This window comes from Ictalurus punctatus, chromosome 23 (assembly GCF_001660625.3).
Source record: "Ictalurus punctatus breed USDA103 chromosome 23, Coco_2.0, whole genome shotgun sequence".
In the NCBI taxonomy this organism is placed as follows: domain Eukaryota; kingdom Metazoa; phylum Chordata; class Actinopteri; order Siluriformes; family Ictaluridae; genus Ictalurus; species Ictalurus punctatus.
Genome location: NC_030438.2, coordinates 5443750 through 5467194, shown reverse-complemented (window position 1 = coordinate 5467194; position 23445 = coordinate 5443750). Strand labels below are relative to the sequence as shown.

General features: G+C 38.5%; 1 protein-coding gene across 4 annotated transcripts; it reads right to left on the bottom strand.

The window, feature by feature from the left end:
* Nucleotides 1-3254: 3254 nt before the first annotated feature.
* On the bottom strand, nt 3255-22721 carry nktr (natural killer cell triggering receptor). 4 transcript variants are annotated; one of them, XM_017453155.3, is made up of 17 exons: nt 22645-22721; nt 19286-19372; nt 16963-17037; nt 16192-16299; nt 15634-15678; nt 12963-13050; nt 11698-11727; nt 11437-11582; nt 11055-11271; nt 9799-9957; nt 9262-9349; nt 8858-9006; nt 5488-8307; nt 5289-5372; nt 4688-4744; nt 4139-4231; nt 3255-4034 (listed from the first exon to the last, which is right to left on the bottom strand). In XM_017453155.3, exons 2-17 carry the CDS (start codon nt 19341-19343, stop codon nt 3971-3973), a joined length of 4281 nt encoding a protein of 1426 aa, XP_017308644.1. In that variant the 5' UTR covers nt 19344-19372; nt 22645-22721; the 3' UTR covers nt 3255-3970. The 4 variants fall into 4 exon arrangements, with proteins under 4 accessions (XP_017308644.1, XP_017308642.1, XP_047006056.1 ...); XM_017453153.3 differs by lacking the exon at nt 22645-22721 and adding an exon at nt 19797-19945; XM_047150100.2 differs by lacking the exons at nt 16963-17037; nt 19286-19372; nt 22645-22721 and adding an exon at nt 15286-15313 and having other exon boundaries at nt 16192-16258.
* Nucleotides 22722-23445: the final 724 nt, after the last annotated feature.

Genomic DNA, 23445 nt, shown 5'->3' with positions numbered 1-23445 from the left:
GTTGCCAGAGTGGAGCAACTGATTGCAGTTCACTCTACCCCCTCAAAATCACTCTGAACCAGGTCCAGTGTAGAATATAGCTAGAAAGTCTAAAAGTGTCTAAAAGTAAATAACACATTCAATGTACATCGTAAATATCAAATGAATTATAATTATTATGAATTAATTAAAATGGTTATGATTATTTAAATCAATTTCTCAATAGGTATAATCCATCCAGACAGTTTCTATACCACTTATCCTATAGGGTCACGGGGAACCTGGAGCCTTTCCCAGGGAGCATCAGGCACAAAGCGGGGTACACGCTGGACAGGGAGCCAGTCTATCGCAGAGAACAATCACACACACAATCACACACCCATTCATACACTACGGACACTTTGGACATGCCGATCAGCCTACCATGCATGTCTTTGGACTGGGGGAGGAAACCGGAGTACCCGGAGGAAACCCCCGCAGTACGGGGAGAACATGCAAACTCTGCACACACAGGGCAGGGAATCAAACCTCCAACCCAGGGAGGCATGAGGCGAACGTGTTAACCACTAAGCCACCATGCGCCCTTAATGTAAGGTATAATAATAACTATTATTATTATTATTAATAATAATAATAATAATAATAATAATAATAATAATAACAACAACAATAATAATCCCAAACAGGGGGGGGCACGGTGGCTTAGTGCTTAGCACGTTTGCCTCGCACCTCAAATCCTGACCCTCCACCCTGTGTGCACAGAGCTTGCATGTTCTCCTTGCATGCTTCAGGGGTTTCCTCCGAGTACTCCGGTTTCCTCCCTCAGTCCAAAGACATGCGCTGTAGGCTGATTGGTATTTCTAAATTGTCCGTAGGGTGCAAATGGATGTGCAACTGGCACCCCGTCCAGGGTGTCCCCTGCCCTGTGCCCCGAGTTCCCTGGGATAGGCTCCGGGGTCCCCTGCGACCCTGTGTTGGATAAGCAGTATGAAAAAATGTTGGATGGATGAATTATTGGGATTATTCCAATCAATGGCATGAGTGATAGGGGCATGAACCTACATAATACAAATTTTTAAGGCAACGATTCAGTACCCACTGATACTACTGACTGATACAGATACAGTATGATATGATATGGTACAGTATGATTTGCTTTAGTAGCCTCCCATAGTAGCCTATTTGACCAAATTTGATCGGAGCCTACTGTTAATCTGCAAATCATGTCCGCATGATCAGTTTAAAAATTAGGAATTATTTTAGACACCAGTTGTCTTTTTTTTTGGGGGGGGGGATAATAATTGCTTTATCATCAACTATAATCTTTCATTTGATTGTGAATGAATTATTATAAAAAATAATCAATTTATGATTGTTGCCTTAATTTATCAATCGAGGTCATTATATCTTTAATAGACATGTGGCCAAATGTTTGAGACACCTTTCACCATTCCAGATTTATATTGACATCCACTCTTTTGGGAAGGCTTTCCATTAGATTTTGGCGCGTGGCTGTGTGGATTTGTGTTCATTTAGCCACAAGCACATTAGTGAGATCAGGCACTGATGTTGGGTGAGGTCATCTGGGGTGCAGGTCGATGTTCCAGTTCATCCTAAAGTGAAGTTGAGGAACACTGTGCAAGACACTCAAATTCTTCTACTCCAATTTTGGCAAACTTCATAGAGTTTTCATAAATCTTCATAGAGCTAGCTTTGTGTACTATCATTTGTTCATAAAGCATTGTCATGCTTTAACAGGTTTGAGCCTCTTAGTTCCAGTGAAGGGAAATCGTGAAGTTACAGCATACAAAAACATCCTACACAATTATTTATTTCCAACTTTGTGCAAACAGTTTGGTGAAGAACCACATATGCATGTGAAGGTCAGGTGTCCACTTTTGACCATATTGTATTTCTAGCAGATCAACAGAATTATAAACAAAGCAAACCCTGATAAATACCTCAATCTTGATCCACATTCCACGTTTTTCAATGTTTCCAATACCACCAGTGTCAGAACAGAGTGAAATTACATCTGCTTGCCCAACTGTATTATTCTTTAAATCAAACCTAATAAAAATAACCTTTGTTGATGAAAACTCCTCGATCTGGCAACCCCGGTGGGAACGTTGCGATGCTGCCTCTGCAGGGGGAGGAGGTGATTGGAGCTCGGGGATCAGATGGGCTTTTCTTGGCCCTGGATTTTAAAGAGACCTGACTTATTAAAAGATATATATTTAAACAAGCTCTTCAAAAGTTTACTTGTATATATATATATATATATATATACAATATTTTTCCTCCCTTTGAATAACATACTAACTAGTCTCATTTCCAGGATTTGCAAATATCAGTGACGGTTGAATATATAATAAACCAGAGATTCTCAGCTCAAGTGCAGTTTGGACAAGGAACATGTAACAAGGAAATGAAGTGATATTAGTTTATTGCTGTATAATATTGTATCAGTAAGAAGTAAAAGTGATGCATACCAGGGGAGAGCAGGATACGCTGAAGAAAGATGAGCTATGTGCTGAATAAATAAAAATGTTGTTATTTAACCTGTGGACATTTTTGCTACTGTTGGCTTCCACTGCTGCAGATGCTTCCTAAACCAGCCGCATTTCATGGCAGTGTTGTACTGAGATTATTTATGTCCTATTTACAAAACAGCATAAAGGCAGCGGTCTTTTAACAGTAAGTTTGGAATAAAATTTATCGAGCATTGTATGTGTGCTTCCTACAGAGGGCAATCGCATCATTCTGTTTACCAGACAATAAATCTGTAAAAGGTTAAAAAAATAAAAAAAATAAAGAGACATCAGATTTAGAAAAAAAAAACCCAACAACCCAAAACTTTTTTCTTTTCTTTTTGTGCAACAATAAAAAGGGCAGCTCTGACAGTAGTTTCATCTGTGAGGTTTATATTAATGTACTTGTTTTAATATGTCATGGTTTCTATGGTTATAGCATGCACAGGAACAGTGAACGCTCCAAAGAAACATATAAACACGTGTGAAATCACTGATATCGTGACGTTTTCAGTATAGGACTAACAGTGCGAGGTAAAACTGTAAAGCTTCAGGTTTTCCGGCACAAGAAAGTCTTCAGGACGGAGGAGTTTGCGGTTCGAGGGTTCTCATTAACGTGACGAGCGTAATTTTTTTGAGATAGGCTGGTGAGGGAATGACTGTTCATAGCTGCTATAACATAAGTGATAAACAGGAACTAACTTGTTTCACTGGCTTTCCACAACAGTAACTGTAACTATAAAGTAGTATAAAGTATGATTTATTGTTTAATAAATAAAAAAACTGTAATAATTGGCAAACTGCCATTGTAGAAGACTGAAACACTTCAGAACATGATGAAATAGAACAATAATCAACATTGGACTGGTAAGAGTTGATTATTTTCCTATAACAGCACACACACACACACACACACCGCCATGTTTTATTCCGTACATAATAAATGATGGGTGGTTTTTTTTAACCCACTGACTGACTGAACCTATTCTGATTTCCCCTACAGTAAAATTTTTGGAAAAGAAAAAAAAAAAAAAAAACACATTCAAAAACACATTCTTCACATTGTACTAAACTTATTTTTACTGGATCTGAGGTCTCGTCAATGGAGAATGTGTTAACATCCATTCTGAACGGGCATGATCCTCATGTTAGAGTTTAATACACATTACATACAAAATCAAAACAGGGCGGCATAAAACAGCTCTTGTACATTCATGTATGTCTTATTATTGAAAAATAAAAAGTTTGTTAAAAAAAAACAAACAACAACAGTTAAACAGTATATAACTGATCAGTTCCACAGAATGTACAGGTACAGGTCAAAGTCTCTCATATTTCCTGACTTCAGAGAAACAATCTTTATGGAAAATAAAGGAAGATCAGTGTGGCTCTGGTCTAGTTTCAATAATCAATGAAAAAAAACCATCAACAAAGTTACAGGAAATTTCCCAAAAGTTGTCTCAGCTGTATCGACTGCTACGACTTCCGTGCCTTGATGAACTGCGACTATAGGAACGATATGATCTGAAAGAGAGGGAAAAAAAATATAGAAACAAAATCAGCTTATAGTAGAAATGTAAAATCTTACAAAAAAGAAGCAAAGCATGAATTACGTTCAGCCCCCTCACCTGGATCTGTGATCAGAACTTTCACTCCGTGTGTGTCGCCGCCTTCTGCTATGACTCCGGCTGCGGCTCGAGTAGCTGTCATAAGTGTAGGATCTGAAAAAAATTTTTTTTTTTTTTTTTTTTAAAAAGGCCCCACAAATTGAAGTGATTTTCAGATTATTTACACTAAAAACTAAATTCTGATTAGAGGAATGACTATCTCCTGAATTACTTTATTTACCATAGTCCTACTTCTAAAATGAAATTTTGGATAATCCCACTCTTGTATTGTAGTGTTTGTCCCATTATTGTTGCCTTTGTTACAGAACTGATCTTAATCTCTCGGCGTGTGAATCCATCTTTACGAAAAAGTCAATACACATCAATGTATAATGCTGAAATTCTATTTTTCAAATCGTAAGTAGCTTTTCTTACAATAAAGACCTTCCTACAACTTTCTGGAAATGCAGTCCCATAAGCACTACTACTAACAACTGTGAATATTACAATTGAAACAAAAATGTATAACATGTTGCTTGCTGAACAAATTACGTAACCTATTTTACGAACCTCGACCTACGGCGTCCTCTGGACCAACTTCTGGAACGACTTCGACTGTATGTATGACTGAAAAAAAAAAATAATAATGTAACAAACTTGATAAGCCAAAAAACCAACAGAAAATACCAGACCTGGTGTCCATAACAACAGGTGAGGCCCAACAGTTTTTCACTGAATTGCAGGAATCAAAGCCCCTCCTAAATTATACTTTATTTCTTCAAGGCATAATGAGTCATCATGTACAATATTTCAGGTCTTGCCAGTCAATATAATGGGACTAACAACAGGATCCATGAACAGAATTTCTACGTTGCCTGCTCTCTCTGTACACCAGGATCAAATAACGTGCTCGTATTTTTGCCTGGATTTTTGCCTGGATGTGATGTCACATGACTAAAATTAATTCAGTGAATGAACAATGCTTCATTTCACTGAAACGTCCTTCAACTGTGCGAAATAATGGCCTCCTAAACTCAGAAACATTATAATGCAATGTCAGCACAACCATTTTGCATTAACTATGCTGTTACTACATAATAAACGTCAGGGATTGGAAATACAAATAAGCATTTGAGGTTAAACTTCCTAAGTAACATCATTTCACACTCACCTGCGATAGCTATGGTAGCTACTACTTCGAGATCTGGAACGTTCTCTACTGGATCTCCATCTGCTTCTACTTCTACTGTAGCTCCTGTGGCCAGAGATAAAAAAAAAAAAATAAAAAAAAAAACCCAACAACTTATTTTCCACGAATGACTCATGGTAGTGAATGTTTATGTTTAATATGGCAGACATAATGTATGTACCTGGAAGAATAGCTGGAGCTCCTGGACCTGCTCCTGGAGTGGGTGTATGACCGAGACCGGTCTCTATGTCGGGACCTTAAACTTGACCCCGAACGCGACTTGCTCCGCGAGTGCTTCGGAGATCCAGCCGGCTCTCCTGTGGCAGCGGGTGACCCCTCTTCACTGGAACTGTCCTGATTTCTGGGACGCTGGTTTAGCCGAGCTGTCTTCCGCACCTCATCAAACAGGGATCCTGGTCGGACCCTGTTTTTGCTTTTGATCTCAATCTTGAGACCCTGAGTCTTGCCATCCCCTTGCTCTTGTGGCCTGTTCATTTTCATGGCTAGAGGTACTGCACTGACCGCTGGTACGACAGTCATACCTTTTAAAGGTTTCCATTTAGGATCGACTGGTAGCCCAACGCTGCCAGGTGTGGTTTCTCCAGTTTGGTTGGCAGGAGTTAAAACAGAAGGACTTGAACCTGAGGTCTTTTGATCTGTCTGAGGTAGCAGAAGTTGATTACCATTATTAACAACATCTTTTATTGCTGGCAGGTCAAAAACACAAGGGTCAAGTGGTTCTGTATTGGGGTCTGCATTGTGCTCTGGGGTACATATTTCCATATCGTCTTGATCTTTCGTTTGGTCTTGGGCATGTATCGCATTAACACTTGACTGACTTGAAGCAATCTGTGGAGGTTTGTCTTGTGCTGGAGTTTTTGCTGCCTCAATATTTGGCTTTAATTGTTGGCTTTTTGTCAAGTTCGCAGACTCATCGGCACTTTTAGAGATCTCTGCGGTCGAACAGCTTTCTTTTGATGAATCATGACTTATCTTGCTTTCAACATACTGAGATTTTAGTTGTCTCCTCTTTACCAGTTTTGTAAGTCCTTCATCGTTAGAATCTTGCCGTGCAGGGTCAATATTTTTCCCCTGAGCAAGTGAATCATCCTCCTCGCCTTCATCACCAAACTCGAGTGGAGGCTGCCAGTGAAATGTTTCCTTCGGTTTCTGGTGTTTCTTCTTCGATGTTTTTGTTTTTGTTTTCACTCTTTGTGAGCCAGACCTGTCAGAGTTTCTCCTCTTGTGCTTGTGTTTACGCTTAGCCTTCTTGCTTTTGTGCTTTTCGGTTTTCGTATGATCCCCAGAACGTTCCTCATTGTTTTTGAATTCCTCTAAAACCTTGGAGAGCTGGTCTGGTTTGTTGGAGAGCCCAGAAGGTTCTTCACTTTCAGATTCTGAACTGGCTTCCCCCTCTTCCTTTTCCGATGAAGGTTTATTTTGACTACCCACATTGTTTGAGTCTGGCATTTCAGACTCACTTTCAGAGTCCCAGCAATGAGCCCAAATCTTCATCTTGTTCTTTTCAGAAAGTCCGCTCTCCTCCTTAACAGAAATTCGAGGTGGTATACTCTCATCAGCAGAAGCCAGCTTGCTCAAATGTTCGTTGTCACTGTCCCATCCAGATCCAGATTTACAGTTGGTGGCAGCCACTACAGAAGCATTTTTTGGTTTAAGTTTCTTTTCTGCCTTAACATGAAAATCTGGCACAGGATCAAGTGCATCTTCCTGTGCCCCTGAAATAACGTGTCTCTGAATAGGACCCTGTGTGCTATCAGTTCCATCATCTGAATGGGGGGGAGATGCATCTTCTTTGACAGGGCTATGCATCACATTCTTGGTCTTCTTATGTTCCCTCCTGTGAGAACCATGGTGTTTCTCTATTCTTTCTGATGACGTTCTTCTATATGAATAATAAGAGTCTGACCTGCTAGAAGAGGATGATGAAGAAGACCTGCTGTACTGACCAGGTGACAGGGACTGATAACTAGAGTGACTTCTGCTTCTTGAATGATTGGAGGATCGACTCCTGGAGGAACCTTTTCGGAGGAGACCTTCAGGTTGCTTGGTTTTTTCATTGTACTGGCTGCTACTACTGAGATCCTTATGAGACGTGGATTTCTCAAATTGACTCTGAACTTTTGACAGAGTCTCCAGTGGCGTACCTGGGGGTCGGCTCATGAGAGCCTGAGAGGGCGAGTCTTTTTTTGTCTTTATCTCTTGGATGCGAACATAAGATGGTTTCCAAGGCTTTTGTCCTGGTTTCCATCGAGAAGGTGGTGGGCTGTCACTTAAAGGCAGCACTGGGACATTCTCAGCAGATTCAGATGGAGGAGCTTTGGGTTCTACAGCTTGAGCAGTGGTGGGTACAGGATTCTTAACCTTCTGTGTACTGCTGTCCGAAAGCTTTGATGCATTTCTTTTTCTGTAATATGGAGACTGAGACTTGTACCTGGACCTAGATCTGGTTCTGGATCTTGTCCTGTATCTAGATCTGGAGCAGGAATCAGACCTAGATCGCGTAATAGACCGTCCTGACTGACTTCCCGACCGTGATCTTGAGTAGGATCTAAACCTACTCCCAGATCTAGAGCGACTTCTGGTATAGGATCTGTCTCTTGACCTAGAGTAAGATCTTGAGTCTCTAGATGAACGGGATGACGATCTTCTCCTGTTTGACCTTGATCTATATGACCCACGAGAGCGGCGTGACATAGAAGGGGAGCGAGAGTGTGAATAAGACCTCCTCTCAGGATGGTTGGAGACTTTTGACCTTTTGTCGGATGACACCGACATCTCTCCCTCTGAAAGAGAGGCCTGTCTGAATTTGTTCTTCTTATGCTTTTTTGAATGTTTCCGCTTCTTTGCTTTCTTCTTACATTTGGCTTTTTTCTTTTCTTTCCTGTGATGGTGATGCTGACTAGAGTTATCAGAGGCCTGTTCTGAGGAGTATTCTCGGGACCTTGACCTTGACCAGGGGGTGCCACTTCTGTCATCCCATCTGTTAAACCATTCAATGTGGTCTCTACATCAGTGTCTATTCTTCCATTATACAGTTCAAGTGTGTCATATCAGGGGTGGGCAAATCACAAGCCCCAGTTCCCAGAACAAGTCCAACTTAAATACACAATTAACTTGAAGTTGACTATACTGATAGGAAATAAAGATGCTGGCCAGACTTGAATAATATCTGTTCTGTGCGATGTACCACATTTCTTAGTGAAAAACCAATGGCCAATAACTTATACAAACATATACTTGTTTGTTTAATGCAGCTATTACTACATTACATTAGCTACCACATATTGCCTAGTCAATATGGTATCTGGGCAAAGGAGCTCACTTTTGCCTGGTGGGCTTGCTAATGGATTTATGACTTGTCCATCCCTGCATATGAACTCGTACTGGAAAAAGTAACTACTTAACATCTGAATAAAATCAGTTAGAACTAACGATAGCTACCATAAACTCTTTTAGATGCTAAGTAAGAAAATATGCAATCATTTTTTCTCCTTGATCTTGCAGTAGTTCTCTATACGATAAGGCCTTACCTTTCTCCTTTGCTCCATTTCTCTACGCTGGGAGGCTGGTAAGTCTTAGTTCTCAGCATTTCCTCTTTCCAGTGTGGCGGAGTCTCGCTGCTCCCTCTTTCCTCCTCAGATTCAGACCGGGATATCGACCGAGTAGGAGTATGGTATCTCTGCAGTAAGGAATCATACTAGTTGTGTTCTTTATTCTCTCACTACAGCTGGAATGGCTTCAATTACTGTAACTAGGGTCAATGGAAATGTGTTTTTTGCTTTTGTAGAACATGAAATCTAATAGTTTCCAGAAAATGTGCACAGAGAAGAGAAAGAACGTATCTAAATATGGGTAGAAACGCAATAAGTCCTAGTTTCTTTCACTGCAGTATAACTATGTTCCACACAGAAACGCTCCATGCGAGAGTTCATACCATCGTGCCACGGCCTTTGAGTTTCCGACCAGATTTTGTGACCGCTGGCTTGGTGTCATTTGGCACTTTAGTTGTGTCCTGTACAGTGCTAAAAAGAGACAAGGGGAAAAACAGTATAAAGGGTGTGAAAGCAACAGAAACAGAAAGTTTGAATCTAAGAATCTGAATGTTAAGGTGTCACTAATTAAATACATTTCCTTCTCTTATGAGCTATGTATACAGTGGCTCAGGGGGGGAAAAAAGTTCATTCTAGTATTCTTTTGAGATTTTACAAACAATATGCGCTGCCAGAAAAACGCCAAACTACAACCAGAACAGAACACTGTGCTTGAAGTGTGCGAGGTGGCACAAATTAAAGCAAAACTTTCAAATAACAGTCAGTCAGCATTTATGTTAAATAAGAACATATAAACATATATAAGGGTATCCCTTTTCCTCCTCCGTTTTGGTACATAACAGCCCTGTTCATCATGTAACAACGTACACAGCTCACTTATCGCCTTCCTGCGAGTTTGAAATTATACTGAACAGACGTACACATTTGTTATCTCTTCCTGTGCCGGCATGTCTCGGCGGAGCAGGAAGCGGTTCTCTGGCACAGGAGGGATCTCCTCTGGGCGCACCATAGGCTTCTCTCTCTTTACATTATGTTCTTTCTGTCCATCCTCTTCCTCCATCATCTCTCGTCCAGAAGGGCTGCAGAAGAGGCAGGCATTAGTCACCACTGAGCACAGATACAAAAACACTACATACTGAACATAAATGAAACGGAAAAAAACGCCATAATGTGTATGTATGTTTATATTAATACAACAGATTTCATACAATAGACTTACATGCATCCTAGGTCAAAAAACACTTTAATGTGCACATAATTTAAATTTCAGCATTAAATCCCCCCCCCCCCCCAAGTGTCACAAACGACTTATTAAAATGATCTGTTCCAAAGGATTTGTTCTAAACTCCTCCTTTCAGAGAGCATACTCTGCTCTGATTGGTCAGATGTCCCAGTCTGTTGTGACCTCTCTCAAGGGCTCTGTGATTGGTCTACCCCTGTCAGCGTGTGTCGAAAAGGAAACACCCACTACCATATCCAGTTTCAGCTCCGTCTGTTTGCGAGCAGCCGATGAAGGCCAGAGGTGGGGTTTTTTGTTACAAACCTATGTAGGTTAGTACAGGAAGTAAACGACTCGTTTCAGCTGTTCAGAATCGGTTCCTTCTTTAGGGAGTCAGTAACTCTGTTTGTTGTGCTCTTTGATTTTTGAAACTTTGCAGACGTTTTTACATTCAAAACAGCTCCAACACACTACATGAAAGGTAATATTTAAAAAACCATAATAGGCGCACTTTAATACACACATTTTTATATATATATATATATATATATATATATATATATATATATATATATATATATATATATATATATACACACACATATACATACACACACATACATACATACACACACACACTTAATAAATAGTAAAGTAAATGAAAGATATACATCCGAACTGAATCAAGAAGTAACACTTGAATAACAAGTAAAAAAAAGGACATAAATAAATAAATAAATAAACAAACAAACAAACAAACAAACAAACAAACAACAACCAAAAAAATCACTTAATAAAGCAAAAGCAACAAAATTAAACAAATAAAGCAACAAAATGTGTCAGTGATAGATTTTATTTTGCCTCTAGAGGCCGCTCTCGTACGTATAACGACAGTTATCTGTGACGATTAATCAGTCTACCTCTACTTAACACAAAGCACTAGAGCTGAACACTCACCTCCATTCACCAACCGATTTCTCGTGCCGTCTCCCTTTCCTCTCGACTTCTTTCCTTCTCCTCTTTGAATGCTTGCTCTTGGCGGAGGTCTTCTTGTTTCGGCGCGAATACCGTTCTTCCGATTCTTCTCCAGACTCCAAGGAGGAGTACCGTGACTCTGAAGAACTCTGGGAGTCTTCTTCAGAATGGAAAGCTTTTCTCTTCCTACCTTCAAGTACTACAGAACAGCAAGAAACCCAGACACAAGCAAATATTTAAAATACTGGCTTAATTAATTGTCTAATAATCATAATCCTCTTCCCTCTGAAACCCCCACCCCCCCCCCCCCCCAAAAAAAAAAAACCCAAAGGACTAGCACGTTGTGTTTGAGGGACAAGTTTACCATCTTTAGCAGATTTTGTGATCAGCTGTCCACAGTCAATCACTCTGACGTCAGCGTAGGGTCTGCTGGCAGTGTCGGTCTTCAGCCCCTCGATTTTCTTTATCACTTCAAACCCGGAGATGACCAACCCGAAGACCACGTGAACTCTGTGTTCAAACAAGTGAATCAAAGTTACCGTGAGATATCAGACTACATCCTGATCCACACGTTATCACAGGGCATGTCATGCAAAGCCTATTCTATTAGTGAATGTAAACGTACCCATCCAGATGTGGTGCTGTCTTCGTAGTTCTGTTTTAGGTACAATTACAGTACAATAGCCACAGCAGATCAGCAGACACATGTAAAGAAAGAGAGAGAAAATGGAGGGCGATTTAAACGTGCAAAATCATAAGTTCAGTCAATCAAGTGGAAAGCTGGATCCACACACACATACAACAGACATTATAATATCTTTATTCAAAAACATCCACAATCAGCACAGAGTATAAAACTGTTGTAATTTGTAAGTAAATGCACACTGGTTGAAGCAGTATGCAAACAAAAACGTCTATCCAAGCCTCCTTCAACATACTATATGATAAGTTATATTCATATCAATAATAATCAGTGCCAGTGATCTCAATCTTAGATTAATACCATCACTGCTATCAGAGGTCTCTTAAATACTGAGCTACTTAAAAAAAATAATAATGAAAAAAAAAGGTTAAAAAGACCAGCTCTCACAAATATACAGTACAGTTCACAAACTTAAATACAGCTCAGTTTAAAAGAAATGAATAGGTCGCAAAGTCTAGCTACAACAATCAGAAATAGTCAGGAGAGAGAAGCACAGCCTTGGAGAGACACATTACCTTGGTAGAGCAGGATGCTAGAGTTTCTGCAAATTTTACACAAAAACGGCAAGAGAAAAATTGTAATACATTTGTAGGCAAAAAAGGAGTCCAAGTTTTCTTTTGTAATATATTTCTACATGTACACTGAGAAGGGAAAGAAGAGATGAGCGTGTTGAGGCACCTGCATCACACATAAATACCGTATGCAGTGTCTCCAATATAAATGATGGGGAGAAAAGCAGGGCAGAAGGACGGGATATTTGGCTACAGTGATGCTTGAGGAATGCAGGAATGAGAAACTAACCAACTGAAAACTCCAAATAGCTTCTTAAAGCTGTCATGTTATGTTAATTTATAAAAAAATTTAAAAAAAGAAAAAAAAAGAAGAAAAAAAAGGAAAAAAAAAAAAAAGAAGTGGAAATACGAAACCTAGTTGGATGAAACCATGTGTGCGATAATGGTATGGTAATTTAATTACATGTAAATACTTTAAGACAGTAAACGAGAGTAAATGTGGAGTTTTCCATAATCAGAGGGTATTAAATAATTCATACATACAAAAAAGTGCCATTTAATGTTTTCCAGTGATGTTAAATGGCAAGCAGACAACCTGGTGATGCACATTCATATGAATGATGTTTGAACCTCACACACACACACTCTCCCCCCAACAGAATAAGTCGTACTCACATGAAAAACTGGGAGCCGTTAGTGTCCTTGCCTCGGTTGGCCATCGACAAGAGGAAGGCTCTGTCGTGTTTGAGAATAAAGTTCTCATCTGTTGGAAAGAGACATGGAAACAGAACAGACTGAGTGCTGGCCATCTGTTTCATGAGAGGCATGGTGACGAAAGGGATTTAAAAAAAAAAAAAAAAAAAGAAAGAAAAAAAGTTTTCCCACTGCAGTCCCCATTTCAATCACTGGCTAAGGATCAGTTTAGAGCATTTTTATCTGCATGAATGTGAGCGTGTCCTTGGGCTGACGTATAGTTTACCAGACTTATATGACGCTATATGCAGACCTGCACTGTAAAAAAAGAAGAAAAAAAAGGGGAAAGTTGACTTTACGTAAAATTTCAAGGCAACTTTCTGCACAGCTTTTTTGGCTTTACTCAACTTTTAACCAAAGTAGTTCACTTAACTCAATTTTTAACCTTGAGCTGAATAAACTTTATAAAAAAAAAACAAAAACAAAAACAAACAAACAAACAAAAAAAAAACCTGTGCAGCAAATTGCCTTGAAATTTTAAATGAAGTCAACTTTTTCTTTCCTTTTTTTAAATTTTTATTTAGTTATTTATTTATTTTTAAAGCAGCGTGCCAACCCAGAAGAATAACAATGCTAGAGCCAGGGTGGTTTGATGTAGTCCTTCTGCAAATCACTTGCATGAGGCAGAAACCGTAGTGCATGTATTTAAGGGGTTATACAGAACTCATCCGTGATGGTTTGGGAGGGGATTAAAAAACAAAACATTCTTCATTTTGCTTGACAAAGTCAAGCTACATCAATGCATGTTTCGAGTAGGAAAATCAACAGGAAACAAGAGATTCCTAATCAATCCTGGAAAGGGGGCGGGGCTTCCAGGGAGTCAGTTAATATCAGAGACTCCAAAACACCTGTGTATCATTCTAGAGTCACATGCAAATTGGCCAAATTTGCCATTTTATTGGGGAAAAAATGGCAGACACGGGCATGATGGCGTACTCCGATGTTAAAATGCAGAGTTCCTATGCAAAATCCATAAAGGTTGTTAGGTCTGTATACGGCTTCTGAGACTTATACACGATATGGCCAAAAGTATATGGACACCTGATCATCACACCCATATGTGGTTCTTCTCCAAACTGTTGCCACAAAGCTGGAACCGCACAACTGTATAGAATGCCTTTATATGTTGCAGCTTTACGATTTCCCTTCAAAGGCCCGAACCTGTTCCAGCACGACAATGTACCTTTGCACAAAGTGAGCTCCATGAAGATATGGAGGGCACAGTGTCCTGACCTCAACCCCACTAAACACCTTTGGGATGAACTGGAATGCTGACTACACCCCAGGCCTCCTCACCTGACAATCAGTACTTAACCTCACTAATGCTCATGTCCAATCTAATGGAAAGCCTTCCCAGAACAATGGAGATTATTATACCTCATAACTAAATCCAAAAAGCACATATGATTGTGATGGTCAGGTGTCCACAAACTTGTGGCAGTATAGTGTGCATTAAAGTGATGTACGTGTCAGAATTTTATACGAGCATAATTGAAATATGGTCATTAACTGTTTTTTTTTTTTAAATTTTCAAATGGTAGGCAAGCTCTACCAGAAGTTTTGACCTGCTGATGAGACGGTACATGGTACAACACTGCAATATCAGCCAAACAAATGCTAAAAAAAATAAAAATAATAAAAAATCTACTTCTAAGGTGAAAGATAATGTTTCAGCTTGAAACACTGCACATAATTGTTTTACTGTAAAGATGATCTTATGATGAAGGACTAAATTCAGGACTGTAGCAAAAGTTTTAGCTCTGGAAACAATACAGAGATGAACTATGGCAACACTAATAGGACAAAAATTGAGCTCTGGAGTGCTGTTTTAAAGGGAAGGTCAAATATATGGAAAAAACATGCCTTGTACCTTAACCATAAACCAACAAGATTATTTCCCCAACAAGAAACAATTCAGAGAGGTGTGGCTTATTTTGTGTAGTGATTTTTTTTTTCTTTTTACCCAAACAATATAGACAATATGAAAACAAGTTGCATGATATGTTTCAATGTTGTTTGAAGGGTGGAATAAGTAGGAGAATGTACTGTAAACTGAGGTTTGTTCGTAATAGAGGTGTACTTATGTTCAGAAATGAGAAGGCAAAACGAACAAGTGAAATCCAATCAAATTCAAGACCCAGATGTTCATGAGCACATTGCAGACACTAAAACACTCGGTCATATTATACAGACAAGGAAGGGACAGTGTTTAGATTTGTGTTACTGCACTGTGCACATCTCTTACCTTTTCATTTTGCAAAAGACCACAATCTCTATAAATAAAAGAATACGTTGAAATATTTAGGCAAGTAGATTCTGGATTGTTCAATAAAGAAATATCCCTAACCTCCATGCTGAGTCAGAAAAAAAAAAACCCCAAACAATTACAGAAAAACAAGGTAAAAAATTCTGTAAATGGACAACAAAATTATATAAGAGTAGAAATAATAAATAATGCCTAATTTTCCATGCGTGAACTGCCCATGCAACCTCTTGGTATTGTAGTACTTCAATAAAGAAGTAGACACAAAAACTCATGACAAGTCAAATGATTAGTAATACAGAGTGTATATAAGGCTTTAGAGCTGTTTACCTTCAAAGTATCCGCCGTATATGGACTCTCCTCCTCTTCCATTGCCTGTGCAAACAAAAGGGTTTATTTGAAAACGCAGAATCAAACATGAGTGTGGTTAAATAAATATCCACTCCGACTATGACTGAACAAAATACAGATAAAAAGCGTTGCATAAGTATTCACCCCTTCACAGGGATTGCGTGTCTTGAATCTACACAAAATAGCACAAAATAATAGAAATTGGGGGAAATCAATAGAGGTTTCAAAATTATTTAAAAATAAATATCAAGTCCAAGAGAAATTTCTGGAAAAACAATCACAAACCGAATCCGTTATTTAAAAAAAGAAATGAAAAGAAAAGTAATATAACACAATTGTGAGTCTAGAGGAGGCTGTCCACAAAAGAAAGTGTGTGTAAAGAGGGGATTAGTCAGAGAAGCAACTAAGAGGCCAAGGGCAACTATTAAGATATTGCTACCACCACATGCTTCACTGTAAGAATGAGCACTGATGGTTGTAAAGCTCAAGGGGGCGAATATATATGCAGCACATTTAAATATGAATAACAGAACATACCTTCAGTGAAATCTCCCCCTTGAATCATGAAGTTCTTAACTACTCGATGAAAGACAGAACCTTTATAGCACAATTTTTTCCCTGTGGTTTTACCAGTGCCCTTTTCACCTGTGAAGTCAAAACAATGACATTCTTAAAAAGCGCCAGTGCGCTCAGATTAAAAACCCGAAGACATAAGCTCTAAACATTTTTTAATAAAAACCCAGGATCACATGTTTGCCTTCTTTGAACTATTTATCCACAGCATATACTAGACTACAACCCAGGAGCATTACTGCATCTGTAAAATCTATTAAAGCACCCTGAACACACAAGATCCATAACAGGACGTCTCGGATCAGCTCAGCAGAGATACGGACGCTATTTTTAGGTCACGAGTCTGTCACATTCCTGCCCTTCTACCAGGAAAACAAATGATCTGTGTATGTATTGAACCTGCAGCTGTATTCTGAATTCCCACCCACATACTAACTCTGTCTAAACACTAACCTGGTCATACTCCTGTTTGTGACCTGACATGTAGACAATAATTAAACAGTAACATCAGAACATTGCTCTAGAAACAAACAAAAGTCTTCACAAATCGGTTTTGTTGGAACGTTGAAGCGTAGGGAAAATCCTGCGGTTTGTGTATCCTGCTGTGTAAGCCTGAATCAACAAATGACTTGTTCACAGAAGTCATTTTAAAAGAATGGGGTTTTTTAAAGCAACTATTATAAATGTAGACATAAAAGCACTTGATGTCTGACAGCCTAGCTATTGCTTACTTACCAGTACATAGACAGAGGAAATTTTTGCTTGTCTTGGGACAAATATCGGAGAACAGTCGAAAGACAATGCGTCCAACTGTAACAAGAGAGACCGTTAAAGGAAGATGCATCACAGATCTTCACACAGTTTGAACACATAAAAATCCTTCATTACTTACAACCTAACTTATCCGTACAAAAGATCCAGGGTGTAAACGCCACTACAGCTGATCTGCTCCAAACTCATTCTTATTTATAGACTGTTGATTAGCACTTATTATGTAAAATGTACCCCCCCCCCCAAAAAAAGTACCAAACACCATTAAAACTGTACTTGCAATTTTACATACGGTCCTCTGAAAGTATTGGAACGGCAAGGCCAAATTCTTTTGTTTTTGCTATATGCTGAAGAACACGTTTGGATTTGAGATGAAAAGATGAACATGAGACGATAGATCTGAATTTCAGCTTTATTTTCCTTATATTTGCATCTAAATGTGTTAAACAACTGTTAAACGTGTTAAGCAGCTTTGGCGGCAGATGATCCGGTTTTTGAGCGAGCAAAAGTATATGAACAGATGGTCTTAAAGTAAATTAATGCAAATAACACTTAATATTTGGTTGCGTATTCCTTCCTTGCAATAAACTGCATGAAGCCTGACACACTGTGTTGCTTTTCTAGGCTTGTACTGCAGCTTCTTTCTGTTGTTTGTTTCAGAGGGTAGTTCTCCCTTCAGTCTCCTCTTCAGGAGGTGAAATGCTGCTCAATTGGGTTAAGGTCTGGTGATTGACTTGGCCAGTCTAAAACCTTCCACTGCTTCCTGATGAAGTCCTTTGTTGAGATGGCAGTGTGTTTTGGATCGCTGTCTTGCTGCATGATGAAGTTCCTCCTGATTAATTTGGATGCATTTCTCCGTAATCAATAAAGATTAGTGATCCCGTTCCAGAAGCAGCCCTACAAGCCCAAGCCATGACACTACCCCACCATGCTTGACTGATGAGCTTGTATGTTTTGGATCATGCTCAAATCCTTTCTTTCTCCACACTTTGGCCTTTCCATCACTCTGGTACAGGTTAATCTTCTTCATATCTGATATCAGGAAACAAAACCTGACATTCTGATCGATCGTCTCATATTGATCGTTTGATCTCAAACCCACAATGAATGTCTTCAGTGAATCGCAAAAAGAAAAGAATTGGCCTTGTTCTTCCAATACTTTCAGAGGGGACTATATTTAACTTATACCCATTCACTACAAAGGGAATAAAACAATGTTGTTTTGCTCCATGTTGAGCAACTTTTTAAGTGATTAAGTGTCTTACTCCTTACAAATAACACTTTAAAGAACATATACTTATAATACTACAATTCCCGGAAGTGACAAAATGATTAAAACAACCACTAACGGCTGCCCCGTGAAAATCCCTGCAATCAGATGAATCACACAAGCGGCAAATCCGCTAATTAAACCAATTATTCGAGTGGACATAACTGTTCCAAAACTGCCTATTAGACTATTAGATCAGAGCAACGGGGGCTAAAATGCACACCGACTTCATGACACGAAGCACATAATTATCAGCGGGCTGTGGTGGAAAGCAGACGTTAATTCAGCTCATCTGTGGTCTGACGGTTCAGCACAGGTGAGCTCAAAGGTAGATTAATGGTTCTGTAATAAAAACCTGCAACATAACTGAAGACCAAAAAAAAAAAAAGTGTCTTACGGAGCTAATCTTTCGATTAAACAAACCAAAAAAGCCAGGAAAAGGTGCTTACTTACCATTTTAACTAAGTGTATCAACTAACACGAAATCCCTTTTCCCACTGGGTGTGTGTAAGAACTGACAACGACCACAATTGTCTTTAGGTAAAGAGAATACTTATGTGGACATAGTGTTTCTCTCTCTCTCTCTCTCTCTCTCTCTCTCTCTCTCTCTCTCTCACACACACACACACACACACACACCAGACAACTTATTCATGCATACAAGGGTACAGCAATTCATGCGTACAGCTAGGCAATATTACGCTGTAATATCAATATGATGATAAATGATGTCACAATATGCTGTTCTGAGATACCACAAAATCTTTATTTATTATTTACTAATCACAGACCGTCTGAAAGCTGTGCGCGAGGATGTGACGTTAATTTAAATTCAATATTTAAATTTAAATTCAATATTACAGATTTTTAAACGCTCCCTTGAACCGTTGACGAATAAATGGGTTTGTATCCAGATCAAGAAATAAAGCCTGTCATGTACATTAAATATTACCTTAAAACCGTTCTGCAGCTTTTAAAATCTCCCGTCAACATTAATAAACCAGAGTAACGTCTTACCTGGCTCTCTGTTGATTTCTACATCAAAGTAGCACTGAGGACGATCTTTCAGCCCCATCGTGGACGAAGCAGGCTGCCGTCGGTCTACTGCGAAAAAAAACAACAACAACAAACAGCACAGAGTGACGGGGTTAAATTCCCTCCGTGGAGTTGAAAGCGTCCAGCGAAACGAGGCGTGCTGCAGTTTGCAATGGAAATCGGGAAGACTGAGAACAGGGAAGTTTTCCTGTGCAAATAGGTGTAATGCAAATCCTCAACGCCTGTCTGTCTAAAATGTGCTTTCCAAACGTTCACGAGTAAAAAAAAAACAACAAAAAAACAAGCAAACATGTACCTATAAAAGCATCTGAACGATATTTCGTAATGGAGTTTGATCGGCTTTCTCGAGGCAGACTCAACTAAACGTGTCCTAAATCTCTCAGTGAGGATATATTCTTCAACTCACACACATACATATACACATATACACTATATATATATATATATATATATAACACAACCGCAAACTCACACAAGCTCATTGCTGAGCTGAAGAAAGCGATGAGGCATGCAAGCAATCCAGACTCTGCGTGCGTGTGTGTGTGTGTGTGTCTCTGTACATGCTAAAGCTATCATTAGAGATAACATGACAGGTGTTTCCTTCACGTCAGCTCTTCTGGTTTTCATTTCTGTCCGAATAGGATCTCTGCAGCTCACCAGCTGCTGCGGTGAACAGGACATGAAGTCCGCCTGGGTAAATACCAAATGTCAGACAGAAACGTCACACAGGGAAGAACAGGGACCTGCACGCACGAAGGGATTTCACCTTTACTCGTCTTTCAATTCTTTAAAAGATGTCAACTTTTGAACAATCTAGCAACTACCTATATGTTTGTTGTCATCATGGCGACCGTTGGCAGAAACGCACTCCTTGAGACCCGGCATGGTTTAATGCGTTATCGTTTCTTTGCGCTCTAGGTGGGTTGATTTGGTATGTCGCTGGCTGAAAACATCATCGCTACATGTACAGGTTTGTAATCATTTTGCGAGGTATAAGCTCTTGCAGCACAGCGCTGTTGAAGTCTCGATTCTGATTGGACAGAAGGTGTTACTGCACCGCACGTTAAAATCGCATATACCACAGGTGCTTCCGGTCAGTTTACTCACCGTTCTAAATTAATGCGCTGCCTACAAACGACTGTAACCATAGTAACAGAGTTCAACTCACGGCTTCATTATTAGTAGACAGACACCGTAATTCACACGCGCACTCTCTCTCTCTCTCTCTCTCACCTACAGCTATTTACTATAATTCATTCAAATAAATGTAATCTTATCGCACTACTTTATCACTGTGTATGATTTAGAGCAGGTGGAATTCCAGATCTAACGACCCGGTATAGAAAATAACTAATGAAAATTAACTGATTTTTTTTTTACTTTTCAGTCGAATTCTACGCTGAAAAACATCAATGACGGCTTTAATCGTCAACGCTGGCAAGTGACCACGGTATAAGCAGGATAATCCATGATTTTAACACACTCCGCCGAGGCAACCCCCCTCTCCTTAGTGCGCGTCGGTAGTTCTTTGCCTCCTCGTCGTGCATTAAACTCGTGTAACGCACACCGAGCCATGGATTATCCCTTCCACAACAGCAGCTCTGACCAAAGTTCCAACTGCAATTCAAATCACAGGTTCATGGGACTTGTACGTGCCACATAATCCATGACTAATAATAAACTGACATTATTTAACAAAGAAAAACCATCATCGATATCCTGATGAAAAAATTTTTACTTTTATGGAAGGAGTGAGGAGATTTTCCACCACAGGAAAGTCTTCAGGACAGAAAAGTGTGCGCTTTGTAGTTTCTCAGAAACAAGCGGCTTCAACAAAGAGAACAGAAACTATTCGATTATTTATATTTATAATGACAATTTTGTGTTGAATTTTTGTTTGATGAACTGCTTGTATAAAATACCTTCTCCAAAACTGTAATAAAAATATTCAAAAACTATTACGATTTTTTTTCACTTGTATGTCAATCCTATATCATAATCTCCGCCCACTCTGCACAAAAATGTCAGCACACATCCCCAAAAAGCGTTTCCTGCTGTCAGTTTGTGTTATTATGATATTGTTATGTCATATCGCGTTTTATTTTGATATTGATGTGTATATATCTAGATTTGTATATCTGATTTATAAACACCCTATCCACATGTACTGCCCTGCCTTAAATGACCAATACCAAAGTTTATATATATATATATATATATATATATATATATATATATATATATATATATATATATATATATATATATATATATATATATTAAAAACACACAAAAACTGTCAAAAGTTTGGGGACACTCAACTGAAATGTTTCTCATGATCTTAAAAAGCTTTTGATCTGAGTATGTATAATTAAATGTTTGAAATCGGTGTTGTAGACAAAAATAGAATCGTACCGACATATTCCTTCCTTTCATTTGAAAACTAACATTTTATTTACAAAAATATATCTTTTTAAACAGATGACTCTGAGCTCCTATAAATAACTGAAGGAACTGAACTAAAGAAAAGATTTCATCTGATTTCCAAGTAACCCTTTGTACCTTGATTTTCTGTTATCAAGTTATTGTGTTAGGCTCTTACTCACTGATTTAACATTAAAAACAACTTTTAAACTGTAAGATGTTAAACAGTCACTTTAATAAGACACAAAGTCTGAAACTAACATTAGGACGCGTTACAACAATTTAATCCTCATTCTTGGTGCTGCTGAAATCTCATATTCAGCGCTTCCTGATTTAATGAGCTCCTCGTTTCTCTTCCTTTGGCTTTAATGAGAAATGTCGCTGATGTTTTCTACATATGATCCCTGATAATCACATCTGTCGAGTATTTAGTTCGAACATCTCAGTTTGTCCTGGAACTCGACTGATTTCGCTAAGCTAGCAACAAGGCATTATGATTATCATGAAGTTAGCTAACCAGACAGCTAGCTAGCTAGTTAGACAGTCATGGTAATAATAAAAGGTATTTTGGTATAATGAAAGGGTTTTATTTGTAAATATATACAGAAATACTTACATAATACTTATTAATAAATACTTATTCATATTTAGCATGAGAAATAATTTAAGAAGTTAGCTGAGCTAACTAAGGTGAAATAGTTTCCTTTCGCTTTGATTAGCAACCTTTAGCATAGCTTGCTACCACGGAAATTTCACATTCTGCGACGGGTGTAATTATTTTTTACACAGGCTATTTTGGATCATTCTGACCAAATCACAATTCTCCTATAAGCAGCGGTAGTAAGAGAAAAAATTATAATATAATTGAACACCAAAAACACTTCTGACTTTCTTACCTGCGATTTGAACGACGTGAGCAGAGCTGCGCTGTGCTGTCACACGGGGGCGCTGTTTCCCAACGCCTACAATTAAATATAATAATAATCCGGAAACAATTTATTTAATGGTTTGTCAAATAAACCAGTTTTAACATACTCAGCTCAAATTGTATTTAAAATTTTTTTAAAATGCACAATTCATGAAAAATAAAGTGAAACGCATCAATCCTTTTATTTAATTATGTTGTTTGTAGGTCTCTCAGGATAAGATATTACAGGTTGAAATGACAATTTTGGGTTGAAATAATTTTTTTTAAGAATTGCTTGTATAAAATACCTTCTCCTAAACTGTAATAAATTAAAAAAAAAAAAAAAAAAAATTGATTTTTTTTATTTCATTCATATATCAATCCTATATCGTAAGCTCCGCCCACTCTGCACAAAGATGTCGTAACACATCCCCAAAAAGCTTGTTTCCTGATGTCAGTTTGTGTTATTATAATATGTCATATAACGTTTTATTTTGATATTGTGTTTTGTGTATATATCTAGATTTGTATATAATGTTTTGTATGTTGATTGATAAACACCCTATTCACATGCACTGCTTTGCCTTAAATGACCAATACCAAAGTTAATAAAAAACAAAACAAAATATGACGCTTTTCGTGATATGTCTGATATATCTTGAGATTTGTGACTTAAAATGTCTAACGTCGTGATTAAAAATAGTTATCGCGCTTTAACGACTTTTATCTTAAAATGGACATAAACTTCCGTCATCAGCGGAAGTTATCTGCTGTTGAATCCCAAACGCCT

What these genes read in the sequence shown, in the direction of transcription:
- nktr (XM_017453153.3), bottom strand. An exon ending in AGAAATCAACAGAGAGCCAG is followed by an intron (nt 17,038 to 19,285) that starts GTAAGACGTTAC and finishes CTCTTGTTACAG; the next exon opens with TTGGACGCATTGTCTTTCGA. An exon ending in ACAGCACCACATCTGGATGG is followed by an intron (nt 11,583 to 11,697) that starts GTACGTTTACAT and finishes GTTTGAACACAG; the next exon opens with AGTTCACGTGGTCTTCGGGT.